Source organism: Rhinopithecus roxellana, chromosome 12 (assembly GCF_007565055.1).
Source record: "Rhinopithecus roxellana isolate Shanxi Qingling chromosome 12, ASM756505v1, whole genome shotgun sequence".
In the NCBI taxonomy this organism is placed as follows: Eukaryota; Metazoa; Chordata; class Mammalia; order Primates; family Cercopithecidae; genus Rhinopithecus; species Rhinopithecus roxellana.
In genome coordinates, this window is record NC_044560.1 from 16,022,273 (window position 1) to 16,047,749 (window position 25,477).

Below are 25,477 nucleotides of genomic sequence, written 5' to 3' on the forward strand. Positions count from 1 at the left end.
TTTTGAGACAGAATGTTGCTCTGTCTCCCAGGCTAGAGTGCAGTGGCATGATCTTGGCTCACAGAAACCTCTGCCTCCCAGGTTCAAGCGATTCTCCTGCCTCAGCCTCCCTAGAAGCTGGGACTACAGGCATGTGCCACCACGCCTGGCTAATTTTTTGTATTTTTACTAGAAATGGGGTTTCATTGTGTTAGGCAGGATGGTCTCAGTCTCCTGACCTCATGATCCACCCGCCTCAGCCTCCCAAAGTGCTGGGATTACAGGTGTGAGCCACCGCGCCCAGCGTGTCTGGGTTTCTTTCTAAGCAGAATAGACAACTGCCTCTGTCATCAGCCTCTTGAGCTCAGTTTTTCCTTTTGGACTTGACGTGGGGCCATTGTCCCAATCCTCTGCTTTCCCCATGGTTGCTCCACTCTCTTCAATTTTTACTTTTCTGATCACCCTCCTCAACCACCATTTAGGTTCCTGGGCTGGTGGTGACAGCTTGCAGGGAGAAGAGAGGTATCAAGGATGACGCTGGGCTTCCGACTGTGTTACTGGATGAATGGAGATGACTGGGGAGGACAAGTTTTGGGTGTAAGAATGCAACGTAGTGTTAGAACTGTTGAATTTGAGGATCTGTAAGATAGCCCAGACATATCACCATTGTATCCATGGATGCCATTTCGGAGTGCTGTTTAGGAGCTGCAACACATACAGCACTGGGGCTGCGGAGGAGCTGTGGGTCAGGGGAATGTGGGCAGTGGTGTCTGCAGCCCGGCTTCAGTCTGCCTGCCTCCCTTCCTTCCCTGGGTATCTGCTGCTTGCCTCTGGTGTGCTTCTCCCATAAAGGCACTAGGGGACAGCACACAGCAGTGGAAATTTCCAGAACTTCAGGGTCACAAGTTCTGACTTGGAATACTAGATGCTTAACTCTGCAGTGTGAACTTAGCCTCTTGGGACCTTAGCATTTCTTTTTTTTTTTTTTTTTGGAAACGGAGTCTCCTTCTGTTGCCCAGGCTGGAGTGCAATGGTACGATCTTGGCTCACTGCAACCTCTGCCTCCTGGGTTCAAGCGATTCTCCTGCCTCAGCCTCTGGAGTAGCTGGGATTACAGGCGCGGGCCATCACATGCAGCTAATTTTTGTATTTTTAGTAGAGACAGGGTTTCACCATGTGACCAGGCTGGTCTCGAATTCCTCACCTCAGGTGATCCGTCCACCTCGGCCTGCTAAAGTGCTGGGATTACAGGCGTGAGCCACTAGGCCTGGCCCGGACCTCAGCATTTCTCATCCAAAAATGGGTTTAACATGAGGCAGGACAACACAGTGGTTTAGAGTGTGAGCTCTGGAGCCATGGGATCTGAACTTGCGCCTCAGCTCATACACGTACCTGCTGTGTGTTCCTTTGGCCAAGTTATTGAACTCCTCTGTGCCTCAGATGCCCCATCTGTAAAGTGTGGGTAATAGCTTCATGTGGTTGTTACAACGGAGACCAGCACATAGTAAGTGCTAAACAGATGTTAACTATTTTATATTAACCCCTTTCCTCACCTCCACGCCCCACCCTCTGGCTCTCTGTCCTGCCATTCTGGGGCTGGGACTCTCAAAGGCAAGACCACTGCCTCTGAGAATAAGCTGAGCAAATTACTGGTATTGACCATGACTGCCTACAACTTGTTAGGTTTATTATGTGCCCTATTCCATTTAATCCCCATAATAAGGCCAGCAGGGTGGCTCACACCTGCAATCCCAGCACTTTGGGTGGCCAAGACAGGAGGATTGCTTGAGCTCAGGAGTTCAGACCAGGCTGGGAAACAGCAAGACCTTGTCTCTACCAAAAAAAGGGAAAAAAAATAGCCAGTATGGTGATGCATGCCCGTGATCCCAGCTACTCAGGAGGCTAAGGCAGGAGGATCACCCAGTGAGTCTGGGAGGTAAAGTTTGGTCAAGGTTGCAGTGAGCAGTGATCATGCCATTGCACTCCAGCCTGGGTGACAGAACAAGACCCTGTCTGTCCCCCCAGCAAAAAAAAAAAAAAAAAAAAGTGTTACACTGGTAGGATGGGGACAGTGGTGAGGGGGATGAGGGGCAAGCAAACGGGGCTCTGTACTGTGTGGAAGCTGTGGACAGAGGTACAGGGGGAGCCCCCTGGAACTCCAGGCTGCACTGTTAGATGGGAGGCCCCAGGGATTCCTGGGGTTATCTGGGTCTCCAGTGCTGCATCCCGTTGGCTGGGCCTAGAGGGAGCTGCAGGCTGAGGAACCATCTTGTGCCAGGTTGAGGCAGGTTCTGCTGGTTGGTTCCAAGTCCCTAGTAAAAGTATTTTCCAGAGTCCTTGTGCCAAAGAAGCTTCATCCAACCCCCTCAATTTGCCAATGAGAAAATGAGGTGCGAGAGGGGAACGAGCTTAGTTGAGGTCACATAGTGAGTAACGGATGGACCTTGGTGAATATGGACCTCTACTCCCTAACCTGGCTCTGTGTGGTGTCAGGTTAAACCTGGGTTCAGATCCTGCCTTTACTGCTTGGTGCTTTGTGAGCCTGGACAAGTGACTCAGACTCTCAGGGCTTTAGTTCCTACATCAGTGAAATACATTTATTCATTCAGCCCTTCTCTTGGCTGCACCCTCATCCCCCACCATACTACTCCCTCACTGTTACACACACACACACACCCACACACACACCCCTCCCCACACACACACAGAGGCATGGCTACACATGGCCGAGCTGAGGCTCCTGGTCACTAAGAGACAGCACTGCAGCTCTGGCCACCGAACACCACCCCCACTTTCTGCCCACCCCAGTCAATGTCACTGCCTCTTGGAAGCCTTCCTAAAGAGCCCCCAGCTAGAAGGCTGTCCCCTTTGCCAACTCAAGGCCATCTGGGCCCCTGAGTGACCTTGACCTCCCCTGTTGCTTTTCCTGCCTCCAGACTGAAGCTCCCAAAGGGCAAGTTCTGTTCTGATTCATCCCTCAGTCCCCAGCACCCAGCCCAGGGCAGAGCCCAAAGGCTCCGGCTGGGAGTGTTTATGGAGGGGGTAAGTGAAGGAAGCTACTCCAATTCTTCCCCTTTCTCAGGAGCCCATGGCCACCAGCTTTGCCTCCCAAACCATCGATGTGGCAGAAAGTGCCCTGGAGAGGGGAGTCAAACAGACCTGGGATGGAATCCTGGTCCAGCCTTTTCCTAACTATGTGAACTTGAGAAATGACCTCACTTCTCCAAGCCTCAGTTTCCTGTTCTATAGATAGCATTCCTGAGGAAGAGACACTTAAACTGAGATTGGAAAGACCTAGATGGAAAGACCGAGAGGAAGAGTGTTCCAGGCAGGGTGAACAGCTGGTGCAAAGGCCCTGAGGTTGGGATAAGTTCAGCATGTTAGAGGAAGGAAGCCAGTGTTGTCCGAGTGCAGTAAGCAAGGGGGAGAGGGACTTCTTTTAATCGTTTTTTGGTTTTTTTTTTGAGACGGAGTCTTGCTCTGTCACCCAGGCTGGAGTGCAGCGGTGCGATCTCGGCTCACTGCAACCTCCACCTCCTGGGTTCCAGCGATTCTCTTGCCTCAGCCTCCTGAGTAGCTGTGATTACAGGTGCACACCACCATGCCCGGCTAATTTTTGTATTTTTAGTAGAGTAGGGGCTTTCACCATGTTGGTCAGGCTGGTCTCGAACTCCTGACCTCGTGATCTGTCCGCCTTGGCCTCCCAAAGTGCTGGGATTACAGGCATGAGCCACCGCGCCTGGCCGGGACTTTTAATCTAAGGGATATGGGAACTGACTGGAGGGTGCTGAGCCAGGGAGTGGCCCTGTTTGCTGTCTGGTGATTGTAGGAAGGCAATGCTCGCGCAGGGAGTTCAGGTGAGAGATGATGGCACCTGGGGATGTGGTGAGAAGTGGTCAGATCCATGAAATATTCCACAGGCGGATCCCACAGGACTGGATGTAGAGGGTAAGGGAAGAGGGGACTTAGGGTATCCCTTATTTCAGTTATTTATTGCTGAGAAACAAACTATCCCTGAAACTTAGTGGCATAAAACAACAATGATATATCATTGTTGATGATATATCTAAAAATTCTGTAGTTTGGCTGGGGCTCAGCAGGGCAGTTCTGGTTCCACATGGCTGATGCATGTGGCTGGGAGCTTAGCTGGGACTGGATAGCCCAAAATGGCTTGTCTTCCTCCATGGCCTCTCATCACTTAGGAGTCTAGCCGACCCTGTTTTAGGAGGGCAGCTGGCTTCCAAGAGGACATGCCCCAGTGTGCAAATGCTTATCAAGCCTCTGCTTGCTTCATGCTTCTTGGTGTCCCATTGCCAAAGCAAGTCCTACAGCCAAGCCCGGAGTCAACATGGGAGGGGACCATACAAGAGCATGGATCCATGGAGGCCTGGTTCATTGGAGGCCACCAGTGTAACAGTTTAGCACCACCCCCTACGTTTGTGGCGGAAGGAAATGAATGAAATCCAAGGGTACAGCCGGGCGCGGTGGCTCAAGCCTGTAATCCCAGCACTTTGGGAGGCCGAGACGGGCGGATCATGAGGTCAGGAGATCGAGACCATCCTGGCTAATACGGTGAAACCCCGTCTCTACTAAAAAAAAAATACAAAAAACTAGCCGGGCGACGAGGCGGGTGCCTGTAGTCCCAGCTACTCGGGAGGCTGAGACAGGAGAATGGCGTGAACCCGGGAGGCGGAGCTTGCAGTGAGCTGAGAGCCGGCCACTGCACTCCAGCCTGGGCGGCAGAGCAAGACTCCGTCTCAAAAAAAAAAAAAAAAAAAAAAAAAAGAAATCCAAGGGTACAGGGGAGTGGGTGGGGTTTGCCAGAGGTCATGGGGTGATGGTGCAGGGTCATGCCCAGGACCTCCCAAATTAGACACAGGAGGACCCTGGGCTTGGGAGAGTCAGCAGCGTGGAGACACAAAGTCCCCGGCAGTTATGGTGAGGCAGGTTGGGGTGGGAGTTGGGATGCAGAGGGGGCAGTAATCGAGGTAGGGAGCCCAAGAAGTCTCCCTGAGCCCCTATTCTGTGCCTAGCTCTAGGCCAAGCACTGAGAGAACAGGACTCAGTGAGTGACCCTGAGGAGCCCACAGCATGTCAGGACACAGACTATGCCCAGAGATGCCAACACAACGTGAGAGGTGACAGGGTAATGCTGCAGTGGAAGGTTATCCACGGCCCGCTGGGCCCCAGAGGAGGGATTCCAGGGATGCTTCTCAATTTGAGGAGGCGCTAGAAAATAGATGTTGGTCAGACAAGGTGGTGCAGGGTGAGATACCAGCCGCCTTCCATCCCTGGCAGCAATAGGTAAAAGCAGACACACAAGAGAAAACCATGAAGATAGTATTCTTCCCATTTTATGGATAAGCAAACTGAGGCTCTTAGTGAAGAAGTAACTCAACCCAAACCTGTCTCCCCACATCCTGGGCTTCTTTCCATCCTGTCCAATTCTTGCCTAAATCATAGGGAAGGTGAGGGAAGGAGGGCTCTCTGCAGAGCTGGTGTGGGATGGGGAGGAGCTGCTGTGGAAGTACCCCTCCCTCTGTCCTAGGCTTGTGCTACCTCCCCTAAGGAAGTCCCCTTTCTCACTGTGGGCAGAACCCTGTGAGGAGACATCAAGGGATCTGGTGCCATGGACTGGCAATGGGCAGACCCAGACTTGTCCCCAAGGAGCCACCAATCTGAGGAGGGAATCCCAGCCTTGCCTTCAGGCCCCCCTCTGTGGAATCCAGGCCTCAGAGTCTCCCTGTCTGAGGGGGTAGGGAAACATAGGTCTGTTCTCAGGAACCCCAAGTCTACAGGGATGAAGGAGAACTGTGTGAAGGTCAGAAGCCATAGGTCAGGGCCAGGGAGAGCATGGAGTATCTCAGGCTGGGTCTGAGCAGGGTTCCCTACCAAGTGGGGAAGGAGAATCATTGCCAGGTTTAGCCCTTGGGGCTCAGGTTGGGGAATAGGAGGGAGGCTGGGAGCTCAGAGCCTGGTCTAGTTCAGCCTTGGTCTGAGTGACCTTGAGTTTGACCTACTCTTCTAGGCTGGTCCTGCTGGTCTCCAGGACTCTGCCAAGCAGAGCTGCAGCACGGGAGCTCAACGATACATAAGCCATCCCAGAGGAATCTGAATGGTAGAAAAAAGGAAAAAATACACGAGCCAGCTGAACTCTGGCCTTCTGCAAAAGGGAAAGGCAGCCCCACATTTGACCACAGCCTGAGCCCTGCTGTCCCTTCCTCCCAGCATGTCTGGGGGCAGGGGTGAGGGTGGCTGCTGTGTCCTCAGAAATGGGAGGAGGAGAATGGAAGAGATGGAGGGAGAAAAAGGGGAGGTCCTGAGGTATTCAAGAAACGGGCTATTTTTAAAAACGCATTTAGAGTCCTCATTCTACCTGGCTGGTGCGAAATCCAGTCTCCATCATTGTTGGGCTCTCTTAACCTATGATAGCCCCTAGAGTCTGGCCAAGGCCCAGAGATGTTACAGAACCAGATATGAACAAGACCCTTCAGCCGGGTCTGATGGCTCACGCCTGTAATCCCAGCGCTTTGGGAGGCAGAGCGGGCAGATCTCTCGAGGTTAGGAGTTCAAGACCAGTCTGGCCAATATGGTGAAACCCCATCTCTACTAAAAATACAAAAAGTAGCCAGGTATAGTAGCAGGTACCTGTAATCCCTCAGCTCAGGAGGCTGAGGCAGGAGAATCGCTTGAACCCAGGTGGTGGAGGGTGCAGTGAGCTGAGATTGTGCCATCGCACTCCAGCCTGAATGTTGCAGTGAGACTCCATCTCAGAAAAATAAAAAATAAAAAATAAAAAATACAAAGATTCTGGATCAGGTCCCTCCTGCTCATGTACATTGAAGCTCCAGCTCTGGCTGGCTGCCGCCCCCTCACCACCTAGGGGTGGGGGTCCTGGGATCCTCCCACCCCCACCTCAGCAGGCTCTCGGCTGAGCCTGAAGCTTCCAGGCCCAAGAGGGATTGCTAGGCTGGTCCCAGCTGCTTGGCTGTAGGATGCTGAGGAACCGGTCTCCAGACCCAGAGACCAGATGCTGAGGGAAGAAGCTCCTTCCCCAGCCTCTTAGGCAGGGGTGGCAGTTAGGTTCCCCAGTTCCAGGGAAGGGATCCAGGGCCTGAGTTCAAGGGGATGAGTGCCATTCAGAAGGTGGGATCCCACACGGCTCCTAGAGAAGCAAAGATTCCATGTCCACGCACAGCTGGCATCAAATGGCGCAGCCCCTGTCCTGATGGGGTCAGGTGGGTCAGGTGACCAGAGCAGCCTGGTAACCAGACTGAAGGGCCTTGTTTTTGTTATTGTTGTTGTTGTTGTTGTTTTCTGAGATGGAGTCTCACTCTGTCATCCAGGCTGGAGTGCAATGGCACGATCTCAGCTCATTGCAACCTCTGCCTCCCGGGTTCAAGTGATTCTCCTGCCTCAGCCTCCCAAGAAGCTGGGACTACAGGCATGTACCACCATGCCCAGCTAATTTTTTGTATTTTTAGTAGAGATAGGGTTTCACACTGTTAGCCAGGATGGTCTTGAGCTCCTGACCTCGTGATCTGCCTGCCTTGGCCTCCCAAAGTGCTGGGATTACAGGCATGAGCCACCACGCCCGTCCCTTTTTTTTTTTTTTTTTTGGAGACAGGATCTCATTCTGTCGCCCAGGTGGGAGTGCAGTGGCACCATCTTGGCTCACCGCAACCTCCACCTCCAGGGCTCAAGTGATACTCATGCCTCAGCCAGGCTGGTCTAGAACTCCTGACCTCAGGTGATCTGCGCACCTCAGCCTCCCAAAGTGCTGGGATTACAGGCGTGAACCACCATGCCTGGCCCTATTATCTTTTAAATCTCAGCAACAACTATAGTTAAGTCCCTTTCTTCAAGCCTAACATTGTTTATTTGTGCCACCTCCCTTTCTTTGTCTTGATCAATTTTGACAGAGGTTGCTCAATATCGTTACTCTATCAGTTAGGAATTGGATTCAGCTGGAGTCTAATCCGAGGCCAGCAGCTAACTGTTCCATCATTCCTAGGGACAGGCCCCTGCTTGTTCCTAAGGTTCTTGATGGCATTCACCAAATCTGAGTTTCTAACAGCAAGATGGAGAAAAGTAGAGAAAAAAGGGCAAAGGTTGTGGCCACTTCTTCTCACTGGCAGCTTCCTATCAGCCCAAGGCTCAGCCCTTGGTCCTCTCCTCTCATCTCACGGTCATCTCGTCCAGTTCAGTGCTAGCTATGTGATCATTCCAAATTCATATCTTCAGCCCCATCCTCTCCCCTGAGCTCGAGACAATTTCAACTGCCCACTTGAAATCTCTGCTTGAATATCTAAAAGGCATTTCAAACTCAACATGTCTAAAATTGCACTCCCTAGAAAAGAAATCCAACACAATGCTGGAGCCCCACGTGGCCTCTTTCTTCTGAATGCTTTCTGATTGCAATGGTGATTGCAACTTAGCTTCCACTCCCCAAATAGAATACAACTCTTGGTACTGCATCATTCAATGGAACTCAACCTGCACCCTTTTTTTTAAGACGGAGTTTCGCTCTTGTTGCCCAGCTGGAGTGCAATGGCACGATCTTGGCTCATCGCAACCTTCACCTCCCAGGTTCAAGCGATTCTCCTGCCTCAGCCTCCCAAGTAGCTGGGATTACAGGCATGCGCCACCACACCGGACTAATTTTGTATTTTTAGTAGAGACGGGGTTTCTCCATGTTGGTCAGGCTGGTCTTGAACTCCCAACTTCAGGTGATCCGCCCGCCTCGGCCTCCCAAAGTGCTGGGATTATAGGCGTGAGCCACTGCGCCTGGCCTGGTGCATTTAAAACAAAAAAGAAAAAGAAAATATAAACTGGGCACGGTGGCTCACACCTGTAATCCCAGCACTTTGGGAGGTCGAGGTGGGCTGATTACCTGAAGTTAGGAGTTCAAGATCAGCCTGACCAATGTGGTAAAACCCCGTCTCTACGAAAAATACAAAAATTAGCCGGGTGTGGTGGCGTGTGCCTGTAGTCCCAGCTACTTAGGAGGCTGAGGCAGGAGAATCCCTGGAATCTGGGAGGCAGAGGTTGCAGTGTGCCGAAATGGCGCCACTGTACTCCAGCCTGGACAACAGAGTGAGACTCCATTTCAAAAAGAAAACAGAATGGCATAGAATAGATTGGCAAGGAAATATCAGTGTACCCCACACATAATTGGGGTGAGTATGGCTTGTGAAACTTTAGTCTGTATATTGAGTCCTGTTGTAAAATGCCAAATCATGAGCTGAAGGAAAACAAATTTTGACTGATCTAGGCCTCGGGGTTCAACAGGTGCCCTTGGGACAAACGCCAGCTGTACGGCTCATTTACTGAAGAAGAGTGGCCCTTTCTTATTATTTCCGTTAATTTTTTCCCTTACTTCATGGTCAGTGCATTGTGGAGGCCAAAGCAACTCCATCTTGGATGCTAATCTGTCATGTTGACTTCTGATTAACCCTAGTTCCGGGAAGGCCTCCAAGATTTCCAGTTCTTTGTGTAAGCGTAGATACTTACCATAAATCCTGCCCTTAAGTCAAAACAACCTTGGTGTTTTCATACTTCAGTTGTCCTATACATCTCTTCAGAATCATGTATACTCTTTCCCTATGGTAGATAAGCCCTGGGTCAGGGGTAATGTTCCCCAAGAAACGAGCATAACTTCTGTTTGTAAGTCCCTATTATATGTTTCTTTCTGAAAAACTGGATCTGTCAGCCTTTTTCTTTCTTCCTTTTTTTTTTTTCTTTTTGAGATGGATTTTTGCTCTCGTTGCCTAGGCTGGAGTACAATGGTGCAATCTCGGCTCACTGTAACCTCCGCTTCCCAGGTTCAAGCGATTCTCCTGCCACAGCCTCCCTAGTAGCTGGGATTACAGGTGCCCACCACCACACCCGGCTAATTTTTTGTATTTTTAGTAGAGATGGGGTTTCACTATGTTGGCCAGGTTGGTCTCAAACTCCTGACCTCAGGTGCTCCACCCACTTCAGCCTCCCAACGTGCTGTGCCACCATGCCCGGCTCAGTCTTTTTCTTCAGCCTTTTAGCTTCTTCAGATTTAGAGGGTAGGTTTGCATAGGCCTGCCCAGGACAGGACTTCAGGACATCATCAATGCCTTACAAAAGATAATTTTGCAACATATCCATAATTTTTTTGTTTTTTTGTTTTTTGTTTTTTGTTTTTTTGAGACGGAGTCTCGCTCTGTCGCCCAGGCTGGAGTGCAGTGGCCGGATCTCAGCTCACTGCAAGCTCCGCCTCCCGGGTTTACGCCATTCTCCTGACTCAGCCTCCCGAGTAGCTGGGACTACAGGCGCCCGCCACCTCGCCCGGCTAGTTTTTTGTATTTTTTTAGTAGAGATGGGGTTTCACTGTGTTAGCCAGGATGGTCTTGATCTCCTGACCTCGTGATCCGCCCGTCTCGGCCTCCCAAAGTGCTGGGATTACAGGCTTGAGCCACCGCGCCCGGCCCATAATTTTTTTAAGTGCTATATATGAGGAGGGGTTTCTCTGCACCCCTCTTCTTCCATTTTGCTGGAGATGGAACTCTCTTCCTATAGCTCTGTCCCTTCTCATTCCAGCAGCACAGAGCGTTGTGTTCCTGCTTTATGTGCTGACTTTGCATTCCACAAATGAGCCAAACTCTCTTCTGCAAAGTCTTTGCACTTTCTGTTCCTTCTCCCTGGGTTGCTCCTTCGTGGCACTCCCTGGCCTGGCTCCCTTGCATCCTTCAGAATTTATTGGCTCATTTAACTAAAAAGTCCAAGGGTAGAACTACCTTCAGGTACTGCTGGCATCAGGTGCTCAAGTGATTTTACCACTCGTCTGGTTTCTGTTTGTTTCTGTGCTCTCCTGCCAGGCAGGCGCATCCTCAGGTAGGCACTTTTCTTGTGATGCTTGTGATGGCAAGATGGCTGCCTGCATCTCCATGTTTATAATCTATTTGGTCAAAAATTCTCAAGTGACCGGGCGTGGTGGCTCATGCCTGTAATCCCAGCACTTTGGGAGGACAAGGTGGGTGGATCATGAGGTCAGGAGTTCAAGACCAGCCTGGCCAAGATGGTGAAACCCCGTCTCTACTAAAAATACAAAAATTAGCCGGGCATGGTGGCGGGTGCCTGTAATCCTAGCTACTCAGGAGGATGAGGCAGGGAGTTGCTTGAACTCCATCTCAAAAAAAAAATTCTCAAATAAAGAGTTTCTCTTTCCCAACAGTTTCCGCAAACATCCCAGTATTGAGTTTCATTGGCCAGGCCCAGGGTCACAAGCCCATTCCTAAAGATGGGCCCATTCCTAAAGACAAAAAACAAGCACTGAGCATGTAGGAGAGATGATTCCCCACAAAATATAAAGTCACTGTTACCAAAAGTAGTACAAATGATGCTGGGAAGACAAAAGCCACAGCTGCCTACTCCATCATCCTTGACTTCCCTTTCTACTGTAGATTTCCTTGCTTATTCCCTACACTTCACTGTTAACTTCCTTCATAGCACAAATGACCTTATTTGTGTTGACTCTGTGGCCTTCCTCTCTTGCCCTGGCTTGAGAGTGCTCAGAGGGCAGGGGTCTTGCTTGTCTTGATCACTGCTACATCCCCAGCACTTGGAGCAGTGTCTGCACACAGTAAGTGCTTAATAAAGGCTTGTGGCAGGAATGAACTTGCTGGAGAGCCAGGCTCTTGTGCTTTCTTTTTCATTTCGACTTCTTTTATTTATTTTTTTTGGAGAAAGGGGTCTTACTCTGTCACCCTGCTAAAGTGCAGTTGCACCAACATACATCACTGCAGTACCAACCTCCCAGGCTCAAGCAATCCTCCTCCCTCAGCCTCCCTAGTAGCTGGGACTACAGGAGTGTGCCACCACACCCGGCTAATTAAAAAAAAAAATTTTGTTTTGGACAGGCACGATGGTTCATGCCTGTAACCCCAGCACTTTGGGAGGCCGAAGCAGTGGATCACCTGAGGTCAAGAGTTCAAGACCAGCCTGGCTAACATGGTAAAATCCCATTTCTACTAAAAATACAAAAAATTAGCCCGGCATGGTGGCACGCGTCTGTAATCCCAGCTACTCGGGAGGCTGAGGCAGGATAATCACTTGAACCCAGGAGGCAAAGGTTGCAGTGAGCTTTGAGATCATGCCATTGCACTCCAGCCTGGGCAACAAGAGCGAAACTCCATCTCAAAAAAAAAAAAAAAAGATTTTGTAGAGGCCGGACACAGTGGCTCACGCCCGTAATCCCAGCACTTTGGGACGCCAAGGCAAGCAGATTACTTGAGATCAGGAGTTCTAGACCAGCCTGGCCAACATGGTGAAATCCCATCTCCACAAAAATACAAAAAATAGCCGGGCAGCATCCACCTGTAATCCCAGGTGCTCAGGAGGCTGAGGCAGAATCACTTGAATCCAAGAGGCAGAGGTTGCAGGGAGCCAAGATTTCGCCACTGCACCCCAGCCTGGGCAGCAAAGTGAGACTTCGTCTCAAAAAAAAAAAAAAAATTCTACTTTCAGCTTGGAGGAGGCCAAGGTGCAACTTTCTTCGGTCGTCCAGAATCTAGGTTCATCTGACATCAGCCACCTCCCCAGTGCTGCTGAAGTTTGACCCCAACGAGATCAAAGTCATATACCTGAGGTGCACCAGGGGTGAAGTTGGTGCCACTTCTGTGCTGGCCCCCAAGATCGGCCCCCTGGGTCTGTCTCCAAAAAAGGTTGGTGATGACATTGTCAAGGCAAAGGGTGACTGGAAGGGCCTGAGGATTACAGTGAAACTGACCAGACAGAACACACAGGCCCAAATTGAGGTGGTGCCTTCTGCCTCTGCCCTGATCATCAAAGCCCTCAAGGAACCACCAAGAGACAGAAAGAAACAGAAAAACATTAAACACCGTGGGAATATCACGTTTGATGAGATCTTCAACATTACTCAACAGATGCAGCACCAATCTTTAGCCAGAGACCTCTCTGGAACCATTAAAGAGATCTCGGGGACTGCCCAGTCTGTGGGCTGTAATGTTGATGGCCGCCACCCTCATGACATCATAGATGACATCAACAGTGGTGCTGTGGAATGCCTAGCTACCTGTTTTGGTTTTTTTTGAGACAGAGTCTCGCTCTGTCGCCCAGGCTGGAGGGCAGTGGCGTGATCTCGGCTCACTACAAGCTCCGCCTCCCAGGATCACGCCATTCTCCTGCTTCAGCCTCCTGAGTAGCTGGGGCTACAGGTGCCTGCCACCGCGCCCGACTAATTTTTTTGCGTTTTTTTAGTAGAGACGGGGTTTCACCGTGGTCTCTATCTCCTGACCTCGTGATCTGCCCGCCTCAGCCTCCCAAAGTGCTGAAATTACAGGTGTGAGCCACCGCTCCCGGCTACCCAGTTACTCAAGAAGCACAAAGGAAAATCTTTTAATAAAGGATCATTTGACAACTGGTGAAAAAAAAAATTATCTTTGTAGAGATAGGGTCTCACTCTGTTGCCCAGGCTAGTCTGGAACTCCTGCCTTGGCCTCCCAAAGTATAGGGATTACAGGTGTGAGCCACTGTGCCCGGGCCCAAAAATTCTTGACCTTGATTTCTCAGCCAGATCTGCTGTTTCTCGGTTTTTCCCATTTCAGACAAGGGTACCCTAATCCACCCTGCTGCTTCATCCACAAAGCCAGAGGGCATTCTGTCATCCCCACACTAATCCATGTATAAGTCCTTTCGTTCACCTCCAAATAAAACTCAAACCCATCCCCCATCCCAGCCCTTGCCAGCATTCCTGGCACCATCCCCTCTCAACTGGGATTATGGCAGTAATCTCCTAACTGGTCTCCTTCATTCCCTTCTTGCTCTCTTTTAGTCCATTTATTTTACACAGCAAACAGCATGATCTTTTAAAAACAAATCAGATCATGTTGATCCCCAACTTAAACCATTTAAAGGCTTCCCCTGCAATTAGAGTAAAATCTGAAATCCTCACCCTAGCCTTTGGGCCCAAGCTGTTTCTCTACCTTAGTCCTGCTCACTTTCCTGCTGGCCCACCAGGCACTGCACTTACTGATTTTTCTGCCTCAGGGCCTTTGCACTTCCTATTTCTTCTGCTGGGAAATCTTACTCCCCAATTCCACATGCCTACTTCCTGCTCATCTTTCAGGTCTCAGCTTAAATGTCACTAAAGGAGAATATTTAATACCTCTCTGACTCCCTTTTCTATCATGTCACTAGCTTATTCCTTGGTCATGATTTCTAGGGAAGAACTCTGGAGGCACACTACTGGGGTGTTGAATCCTATTTCCACTGCTCCTTGACCATGTGACCTTAGCTAATCACTGCTCTGTCCTTCAGTTTCCTCATCTGCAAAATATAGTACCCTATAGGATCTGTACCTGGCAAAGAGGAAGCACTAAGTAAATATTTTAATTAAAAAAATTGTTTTTGCAGGCATGAGCCACCAGGCCTGGCCTAAAAAATTTTTTTAGAGACAGGGTCTCTGTCATCTAGGCTGGAGTAGAGTGGCACAATCATAGCTCACTGCAGCCTCAAAATCCTAGGCTCCAGCGATCCTCCCATCTCAGCCACCTGAGTAGCTGGGACTACAGGAACACGCCACCATGCCTGGCTAATATTTTTATTTTTATTTTTGTAGACATAAGTTCTTGCTTTGTTGCTCAGGCTGGTCTTGAACTCCTGGCGTCAAGCGATCCTCCTGCCTCAGCTTCCCAAAGTGCTAAGATTATAGGTGTGAGCCACCATGCCTGGCCTTAAATATTTTTTAAATATTTATTTATTTATTTAGAGATAGGGTCTCACTCTGTCACCCAGGCTAGAGTACAGTGGTACAATCATAGCTCACTGCAGCCTCAAACTCCTGGGCTCAAGCAATTCTGCCTCAGACTCCCGAGTAGCTAGGACTATAGGTGTGAGCCACTGTGCCCAGCCATAAATATTAGAAGGTATTTTGTTATTCCCTCATGGTACATTTCTTGGGATTTAACTATTTTGATTTCTGAGATGTAAGCTTTGTGAAAACAGGGATTGCACTGCATCTCTTGTATTTACTGCTGTGCCTCTAGCACCTTGCATAGTGGCTGGTGCGTAGTAGGTGCTTAATGACATTGAATTAATGCATGAAAACAGACGGGACCTCAGCCCTTATGGAACTGACATTGCCCTACTTGCCCTTCAAGATATGGCTGTTTTAGAGGTGTGAAAACTGAGACCCTAAAGGTAGGGTGATTTGGCTGGGCGCGGTGGCTCACGCCTGTAATCCCAGCACTTTGGGAAGCTGAAGCGGGTGGATCACTTGAGGTCCGGAGTTTGGGACCAGGCTGGCCAACAGGGTGAAACCTTGTCTCTACTTAAAAAAAAAAAAAAAAAAAAAATACAAAAATACAAAAATACAAAAATTAGCCAGGTGTGGTGGCAGGCACCTGTAATCCTAGCTACTCGGGAGGCTAAGGCAGAGAATCACTTGAACCTGGGAGGTGGAGGTTGCAGTGAGCTGAGATTGCACCACTGCACTCCAGCATGGGGGACAGAGTGAGACTTTGTCTCAAAAAAAAAAAAGAAGAAGAAAAAAGAAACCACAAAAAAAAAAAAAAAAAAAAAAAACAAGGAGGGGTGATTTGAACAATGCTTCAAGGTGGAAGGTATAATTTCTACTTATCAGAAATGTGATAAATTTCTCTTCCTCAGGGCTGTCTACAGAAGTGGCACCCATCTTCTCAGCAGCATGACCACCCTCACACCCCTTGGGAAGCCCAAGAACGTCAAAAAGAGGACCAAGAAATCCATGTGGCATCATGAACAGTCTGATGGATGAATCAGACTGTTAAGTGAAAATTAAGTGTAACTGACAGAAACCTAGCAGTATTGGCAGTAGGGTACAGAGAAGATTCAAGGGCCAAATCTTGATGCCCAGCATTGGGTATAGGCAGAACAAAAAAACAAGGCACATGCTGCCCTGTGGGTTCTGGAAGTTCCTGGTCCACAATGTCAAGGAACTGGAAGTGCTGCTGATGTGCAGTAAATCTTACTGTGCTGAGACTGCTCGCAATGTTTCCTCCAAGAACCATAAAACCTGAGTGGAAAGAGCAGCCCAACTGGCCCCCAGAGTCTCCAACCCCAATTCCAAGCTGAGCAGCAAAGAAAATGAATAGACGGCTCACATGCATGCTTTATTTGTGTTTAAATAAAACCACGAAAACTGCAAAAAAAAAAAAAAAAAAAAAAAACACCAAAAACGTGATGAAGCATCAAAATCACATGGAACCTGCTACCGCCACTGTGAACACAAGTCATAGCCTTTTATTCTAGGAATAATAACTAGGGCAAAGCTTTCTTCTCAAGAGAAATCAAACACAGAGAACCTGGGCTCCCTGTGTAGAGCAGCAGGATGGATGGATTGTAGTGCCATTGACTGAGATGACATTGATACCGCAGTTGTGCCTTCCTGGGGAAGACATCCAGTCCCCTATCCAAGTAATTGGCACCCACACCAACATCTTGTTCATGTCATATTTAGGAATCCAGAGGCCTCATTTCAAAAAAATTTTTTTTGAAACAGGGTGTTGCCCAGGCTGGAGAGCAGTGGCACAATCTCGGCTCACTGCAGCCTCGACCTCCTGGGCTCAAGCAATCCTCCCACCTCAGCCTCCTGAGTAGCTGGGGCTACAGACATGTGCAACCATGTCCAGCTAATTTTTAAATTTTTTTGTAGAGACGGGGTCTCCCTATGTTACCCAGGCTGGCCTCAAATTCCTGGGCTTAAGTGATTTTCCTGCCTCAGCCTCCCAAAGTGCGGAGATTACAAGCATAAGCCACTGTGCCTGGCTTCCAGAGGCCTCATTTTACAAATGCAGGAACAGAGACTCAGAGAGAAGAAGGACTTGCTCAGGTCTACACAGTAAATTAAGCCCAAGTCTTCTGGCTTCTAGGAAAGATTTTGTTTCTTTTCTTTTTTTTGTTTTTGTTTTTGTTTTTATTTTTTGAGACGGAGTCTTGCTCTGTCACCCAGGCTAGAGTGCAGTGGTACAGTCTTGATCTCGGTTCACCACAACCTCTGCCTCCCGGGTTCAAGTGATTCTCCTGCTTCAGCCTCCTGAGTAGCTGGGATTACAGGCGTGTGCCACCACGCTCAGCTAAGTTTTGTACTTTTAGTAGAGATAGGGTTTCACCATGTTGGTCAGGTTGGTCTCGAACTCCTGACCTCGTGATCTGCCCACCTCGGCCTCCCAAAGTGCTGGTATTACAGGTGTGAGCCACTGCGCCCGGTGGAAATATTTCTTTAAGCCCTAATTGATATGAAAGCTTTTTGTTTGTTTGTTTGAGACAGTGTCTCACTCTGTCACCCAGGCTGGAGCGCAGTGGTGCGATCTCAGCTCACTGCAACCTCCACCTCCCAGGTTCAAGTGATTCTCCTGCCTCAGCCTCCCAAGTAGCTGGGATTACAGGTGTGCACCCTTGCACCCAGCTTTTTTTGTTTTCAATTAGAAAAAGTATTTATTTCTGCTCCTTTCATACATCTTATTGTTCAGGAAACAGTCTTACATACATATCTGAAATAATCTACCATTATACACTCTAGTTAAAGTGAAACAACATAGATAAAGCTGATCAGCTGTCCAGAGTTCTCAGCTTATGTAATCTTACTTCTTGATTTTATGTTAATTTCTGAAAATCAGAAATGTCATCTCTAAAAAATGTGAAGGGGGTTGTAAAAAATAATCACTTGGCCGGGCGCGGTGGCTCAAGCCTGTAATCCCAGCACTTTGGGAGGCCGAGATGGGTGGATCATGAGGTCAGGAGATCGAGACCATCCTGGCTAACACAGTGAAACCCCGTCTCTACTAAAAAATAGAAAAATCTAGCCGGGCGAGGTGGTGGGCGCCTGTAGTCCCAGCTACTCGAGAGGCTGAGGCAGGAGAATGGTGTAAACCCGGGAGGCAGAGCTTGCAGTGAGCTGAGATCCGGCCACTGCACTCCCGCCCGGGCGACAGAGCGAGACTCCGTCTCAAAAAAAAAAAAAAAAAAAAAAAATTAATCACTTTACTTGATATTATAATTGAGATATGGAGTACATTTTCTTTAAGAAATGAAAAACTAATTAGAACATGCCACTCACCATCGTTGGTACAGCAGTAGGTCAGCAGGAAAAAAAAATACTGTGATAAACTTGTCTTTTTAATACCAAGAAGAAATTCTAGTCCAAGCTTCAGTACGCTTCCTGTTTTTTCACTAGATATTTCTTTTTCTGCTGCTTTTCATTCTTTTCCACATTTCATATTAGAGGATTGGTATAGCCTTTAAAACTTCATTGACAGAAGAAATCTAGTATCCACTGATTTCTTCTCAAACGCACTCTAACCCATCAGATAGCTTGCAAGTTTCATTCTCATGAATACTCTAGCCATGAAAAAACTCAGTAGAACGCAGATGAAACCAATGAATAGAAGAAGCACTCTACTGAGTTTTAGGATATTTGGGGCATTCAATTGGTCCAGGATTATGAAACCTAAACCTCCCATTGTAAACAGGAAGCTGGATGCAAGTCCTTCCATAATATATTGTCCATTTACTCTGTAGGCAAAGAAAGCTACTGGCCTCTGATGCCCATGTTCATCAGTCATAGAGCCAACACCTGGAGGTTCAACAATAACATCATAAATGATTCCTCCAGTGATGAGGAAGTAAGACACCACCACCAGAGCTTACACAGTCATGGCCGACGGCATGTGCAGCCAGGGTGGCTTCTTCAGCTTCAGGTTAGGACATTCGAGCACTAAGAACAGGACATGATACAAAATCTCCATGTTGGTTGCATCAAGGCAAAAGCTCTTTATTTTATTTATTTATTAATTTTATTATTATTATTATTGAGACGGAGTTTTGCTCTGTCATCCAGGCTGGAGTGCTGTGGTGCAATCTCAGCTCACTGCAACCTCCGTCTCCCAGGTTCAAGAGGTTCTTCTGCCTCAGCCCCCCAGGTAGCTGGGACTACAGGCGTGCGCCACCATGCCCAGCAAAATTTTTCTTTTCTTTTCTTTTTTTTTTTTTTTTTTTTGAGACGGAGTCTCAAAAAAACCCCTTTTGACCGGGCTGGAGTGCAGTGGCCAGATCTCAGCTCACTGCAAGCTCCGCCTCCTGGGTTCACGCCATTTTCCTGCCTCAGCCTCCCGAGTAGCTGGGCCTACAGGCGCCCGCCACCATGCCCAGCTAGTTTTTTGTAGTTTTTAGTAGAGACGGGGTTTCACCGTGTTAGCCAGGACGGTCTCGATCTCCTGACCTTGTGATCTGCCTGTCTCGGCCTCCCAAAGTGCTGGGATTACAGGCTTGAGCCACCGTGCCTGGCCAAAATTTTTCTATTTTTAATAGAGAGAGGGTTTCACCACGTTGACCAGGCTGATCTTGAACTCCTGATCTCAGGTGATCCACCTGCCTTGGCCTCCCAAAGTGCTGGGATTACAGGCGTGAACCACCGTGCCCGACTCATATAAAAGCTCTTGATATAACAATGGAGAGAAAGGAGTGAGGAGGAGGAGAAGAATGAGGAAGCATTGAATCAGGTGTTCACTGGCAGGCGGGAACACTGACAGGTGTGTAGGGCAATCAGAGACCTTGCGGGGAGGGCAGGGGAGTCTGTTAAAGAAAGGGGAGGTGGAGGCTGGGGCCTGACTGGGTTATTTTCAGAGCTGCTATCTTTGTCTGCATCTGCTAAATTATTAAACTGAGATCACTTCCTAGAGGATGCCAGGCCAGGTTGCCAGGGAGAGGCTGAAAGGGAAAGGTTGGATCTCTTAGCAGAGGCCTCAAATACTCTAGGCTGGGACGGAAATAGACTCCTCAGGCCTTGACCCCTTCCCCACCCCACTCTCAGCTGATGGAGGGGATTGGGGATCCTCCTTGGGGCCACAGCCATAGTCACTGTCCCCTCTGCAAGGCTGTCTCTTCTGGCTGTTGTCCTGGAGGCAATAGATACATATTGAACCAGACTCTGGAACCTGGTCCCATCGCAGCTGCCTCTTCTCTTTCAGGGTCTTGAACTCAAGCCACAGGTTTTGAGTCAGATAGATACAACCAGATATGACCATAGATATGTGAGATCTTGGGCATATCCTTGCATGTATCAATGTCCTTGTCTATGCCATAGATATTAGCCGTTCCACTTCTCAGATGAAAACCCTGAAGTTCAGAGAACAAAGGTGCCTTTCTCAGGGTTGCATAGCTAGAAAAGGACTGAACTATGATTCAAACATAAGTGTTTCTGATTTCAGGCTCCTTTCCTCTATTCTTTCTTTCTTTCTTTTTTTTTTTTAATTTTTTTGAGATGGAGTTTCGCTCTTGTTGCCCCGGCTGGAGTGCAATGATGTAATCTTGGCTCACTGCAGCCTCCGCCTCCTGGGTTCAATCAATTCTCCTGCCTCAGCCTCCCAAGTAGTTGATATTACAGGCATGCGCCACCACACCTGGCTAATTTTGTATTTTTAGTAGAGATGGGGTTTCACCATGTTGGTCAGGCTGGTCTTGACCTCCTGACCTCAAGTGATCCTGTAATCCCAGCACTTTGGGAGGTCGAGGCGAGTGGATCACCTGAGGTCAGCTGTTCGAGACCAGCCTGACCAACATGGTGAAACCCTGTCTCTACTAAGAATACAAAAATTAGCCAGGGGTGGTGGCGGGCACCTGTAATCCCAGCTACTTGGGAGGCTGAGGCAGGAGAATCAGTTGTGAAGAGGTGGCCTGCCCCTCCACACCCGTGGGCGTTTCTCGTTAGGTGGAACGAGAGACTTGAGAAAAGAAATGAGACACAGAGATAAAGTATAGAGAAAGAAAAAGTGGGCCCGGGGGACTAGAGCTCAGCATACAGAGGACCCACGCCGGCACTGAGTTCCCTCAGTATTTATTGATAATTATCTTTACCATCTTAGAAAAAGGGAAGTGACAGGATAATAGGATCATCGTAGGGAGGTCAGCAGTAAGACATATGAATAAAGATCTCTGTGACATGAATAAGTTTAAGGAAAAGTGCTGTGCCTTGATATGCATATGCAAACATCTTCATAAACCTTTTTAGTGCATAAAGAGCAGCATTGCGCTAGCAAGTCCTGCCTTTCACCCTAAGGCGGTTTTCTCCTTTCTCAGTAAACAGAACGTACAATCGGGTTTTATACCGAGATGTTCCATTGCCCAGGGACGGGCAGGAGACGGATGCTTTTCTTTATCTCAACCGCCAACAACCGCCAAGAGGCCTTCTTTCCTCTTGTACTGGTCCTCCTCAGCACAGACCCTTCACGGGTGTCAGGCTGGGGGACGATCAGGTCTTTCCCATCCACACGAGGCCATATTTCAGACTCACATGGGGAGAAACCTTGGACAATACCTAGCTTTCCTAGGCAGAGGTCCCTGTGACCTTTGGCAGTGTACGAGTCCCTGGGTACTTGAGATTAAGAGGATGGTGATGACTTTTAACCAGCAAGCTGCCTTCAGGCACTTGTTTAACAAAGCACAGCCTGCACAGCCCAAAATCCTTTAAACCTTGAGTCACCATAGCACATGTGTCTTGCAAGGACAAGGTTGGGGGTAGGGTCACAGATTAACAGCATCTCAAATACAGAACAAAATGGAGTCTCTTATGTCTACTTCTTTCTATATAGACACAGTAACAGGCTGATCTGTCTTTCTTTTCCCCACAGGTTGAACCTGGGAGGTGGAGGTTGCAGTGAGTTGAGATCGTACCATTGCACTCCAGCCTGGGTGACAGAGTGAGACTCCATCTCAGAAAAAAAAAAGAAAAAAGAAATAAAGAGAGAGAGACAGGGTCTTACTCTGTCTCCCAGGCCGGAGTGAGTGCTGTGGTGCAGAGGCTGCTCACTGCAGCCTCAAACTCCTGGGTTCAAGGGGTGTTCCCACCTCAGCCTCCCATGTAGCTACAGGGGTGCACCACCAAATCTGGCTAATTTTTAAAAATTTTCATACAGACAGAGAGTCTTGCTGTGTTGCCCAGGCTGGTCTCAAACTCCTGGCCTGAAGCGATCCTCCCATCTTGGCCTCCCAAAGTACTAGGATTATAGGCATGAGCCACTGTGCTTGGCCTATTCTTTTATTTATTTATTTTTTTGAGATCGGGTCTTGCTTTGTTACCCAGGCTGGAGGCAGTAGCAAGAGACAGGTCACTGCAGCCTCGACTTCTTGGGCTCAAGCGATCCTCCCACCGCAGCCTCCTGAATGGCTGGGACTACAGGCATGCACCACCATGCCCAGGTAATTTATTTTTATTTCTCGTAGAGATGAGGTCTCACCATATTGCCCAGGCTGGTCTTGAACTCCCAAGTGCTCAAGTGATCCTCCTGCCTCAGTCTCCCAAAGTGCTGGGATTACAGGCATAAGCCACCTTGCCTGACATCCTATTCTTTTTTAGTATTTTAGAATTTTATTTGTTTTCCAGATTTTCTACAAAAGGAATGTACTTTATAACTTTTATAAAGATCAGAAAAGCACAATAATCATTGTAGTTTAAAGATGGATTTCCTCATTCCAGATGTTGTGTTTGCTGGGCTGGATGTGCACTAATAGGTGGTGGACTGTGGCTCCTGTCCACTCTGAGAGTGTGGTGCTCAAGCCAGTTAAGAAAGCTGACAAGAAGCTGGGTGCGGTGGCTCGCGCCTGTAATCCCAGCACTTTCGGAGGCCCAGGTGGGTGGATCGCTGGAGGCTGGGAGTTCTAGACCAGCCTGACCAACCTGGAGAAACCCTGTCTCTACTAAAAATACAAAATTAGCCAGGCATGGTGGCTCATGCCTGTAATCCCAGCTACTCAGGAGGCTGAGGCAGGAGAATCGTTTCAATCTGGGAGGCGGAGATTGTAATGAGCCGAGATGGCGCCATTACACTCCAGTCTGGGCAACAAGAGTGAGACTCCATCTCAGAAAATAAATAAATAAATAAAATAAAAAAGAATAAATGAATGAATGGAGAAGGGGACTTCTCCATTCTCAGCAAGCTCTACCCTTGTGTGTTATTTCTCTTTTCTTTCTTTCTTTTTTTTGAGATGGAGTCTCACTCTGTTGCCCAGACTGGAGTGCAGTGGTGCGATCTCAGCTTATTGCAACCTCTCCCTCCCAGGCGCAAGCAATTCTCTGTCTCAGCCTCCCAAGTAGCTGGGATTACAGGCACCCACCACCATGCCCGGCTAACTTTTTTGTATTTTTAGTACAAACGGGGTTTCACCATCTTGACCAGGCTGGTCTTGAACTCTTGACCCCGTGATCCACCCATCTCTGCCTCCCAAAGTGCTGGAAATACAGAGGTGAGCCACTGCACCCGTCCTACCCTTGCTCTGTGCCCAAACTGTAGTGCAGTGGTGTGATCTCGGCTCACTGCAACCTCCGCCTCCTAGGTTCAAGTGATTCTGCTTCAGCTTCCCGAGTAGCTGGAATCATAGGCATGCACCACCACGCCTGATTAATTTTTCTATTTTTAGTGGAGATGGGGTTTTGCCGTGTTGTTCAGGCTGGTCTTGAATTCCTGACCTCAGGTGATCAGCCTGCCTCGGCCTCCCAAATTGCTAGGATTAGAGGTGTGAGCCACTGTGCCCGGCTGTGTTATTTTTCTTTTCTTTCTTCTTCTTTTTTTTTTTTTTTTTTTTGAGGCAGTGTCTCGCTCCTGTTGCCCAGGCTGGAGTGCAATAGAACAATTTCGGCTCACTGCAACCTCCGCCTCCCGGGTTCAAGTGATTCTCCTGCCTCAGCCTCCTGGGTAGCTGGGATTACAGCTGTGCACTATCAAGCAATTCTCCTGCCTCAGCCTCCTGAGTAGCTGGGATTACAGCTGGGCACTATCAAGCGATTCTCCTGCCTCAGCCTCCTGAGTAGCTGGGATTACAGCTGGGCACTATCAAGCGATTCTCCTGCCTCAGCCTCCTGAGTAGCTGGGATTACAGCTGGGCACTATCAAGCGATTCTCCTGCCTCAGCCTCCTGAGTAGCTGGGATTACAGCTGGGCACTATCAAGCGATTCTCCTGCCTCAGCCTCCTGAGTAGCTGGGATTACAGCTGGGCACTATCAAGCGATTCTCCTGCCTCAGCCTCCTGAGTAGCTGGGATTACAGCTGGGCACTATCAAGCGATTCTCCTGCCTCAGCCTCCTGAGTAGCTGGGATTACAGCTGGGCACTATCAAGCGCTTCTCCTGCCTCAGCCTCCTGAGTAGCTGGGATTACAGCTGGGCACTATCAAGCGATTCTCCTGCCTCAGCCTCCTGAGTAGCTGGGATTACAGCTGTGCACTATCAAGCGATTCTCCTGCCTCAGCCTCCTGAGTAGCTGGGATTACAGCTGGGCACTATCAAGCGATTCTCCTGCCTCAGCCTCCTGAGTAGCTGGGATTACAGCTGTGCACTATCAAGCGATTCTCCTGCCTCAGCCTCCTGAGTAGCTGGGATTACAGCTGTGCACTATCAAGCGATTCTCCTGCCTCAGCCTCCTGAATAGCTGGGATTACAGCTGTGCACTACCATACCCAGCTAATTTTTGTATTGGAGTGCAGTGGCATGATCTCAGCTCGCTGCAACCTCCGCCTCCCGGGTTCAAGTGATTCTCCTGCCTCAGCCTCCCGAGAAGCCAGGACTACAGGTGCGCACCACCACGCCCAGGTAATTTTTTGTATTTTTAGTAGAGACGGGATTTCACCATGTTGGCCAGGATGGTCTCCATCTCTTGACCTCACGATCCCCCCGCCTCAGTCTCTCAAAGTGCTGGGATTACAGGCGTGAGCCACCACGCCCAGCTAGATTTTTGTATTTTTAGCAGAGACGGGGTTTCACCACATTGGCCAGGCTGGTCTTGAACTCCTGACCTCAGGTGATCCATCTGCCTTGGCCTCTCAAAGTGCTGGGATTACAGGTGTGAGCCACTGTGCACGGCCTACATTTTTCTTTTTCTTTTTTTTTTTTTTGAGACGGAGTCTTGCTCTGTCACCCAGGCTGGAGTGCAGGGGCGCGATCTCCACTCACTGCAAGCTCTGCCTCCCGGTTTACCCCATTCTCCTGCCTCAGCCTCCTGAGTAGCTGGGACTACAGGCGCCCGCCACCACGCCCGGCTGATTTTTTAGTAGAGACGGGGTTTCACCGAGTTAGCCAGGATGGTCTTCATCTCCTGACCTCGTGATCCGCCCGCCTCGGCCTCCCAAAGTGCTGGGATTACAGGCGTGAGCCACTGCGCCCGGCCTCTTTTTTTTTTTTTTTTTTTTTTGAGACAGAGTCTCACTCTGTTGCTCAGGCTGGAGTGCAGGGGCAGGATCTCCACTCACTGCAAGCTCCGCCTCCCGGGTTTACCCCATTCTCCTGCCTTAGCCTCCCGAGTAGGTGGGACTACAAGCACCCGCCACCTCGCCTGGCTAGTTTTTTGTATTTTTTTAGGAGAGACAGGGTTTCACCGTGTTAGCCAGGATGGTCTCGATCTCCTGACCTCGTGATCCGCCCGTCTCGGCTTCCCAAAGTGCTGGGATTACAGGCTTGAGCCACTGCGCCTGGCCCGGCCTA

General features: G+C 49.2%; 1 protein-coding gene and 1 pseudogene across 1 annotated transcript; one reads left to right on the plus strand and one right to left on the minus strand.

Moving 5' to 3' along the window:
• Positions 1–12,473: 12,473 nt before the first annotated feature.
• Positions 12,474–13,064, plus strand: LOC104675766 (annotated as a pseudogene).
• A 5,241-nt stretch (positions 13,065–18,305) lies between these two features.
• Positions 18,306–18,758, minus strand: LOC104675736 (oligosaccharyltransferase complex subunit OSTC). Its single transcript, XM_010380391.2, is given in 1 exon segment — positions 18,306–18,758. A coding segment is annotated over 1 exon segment (450 nt). The 5' UTR covers positions 18,756–18,758.
• Positions 18,759–25,477: the final 6,719 nt, after the last annotated feature.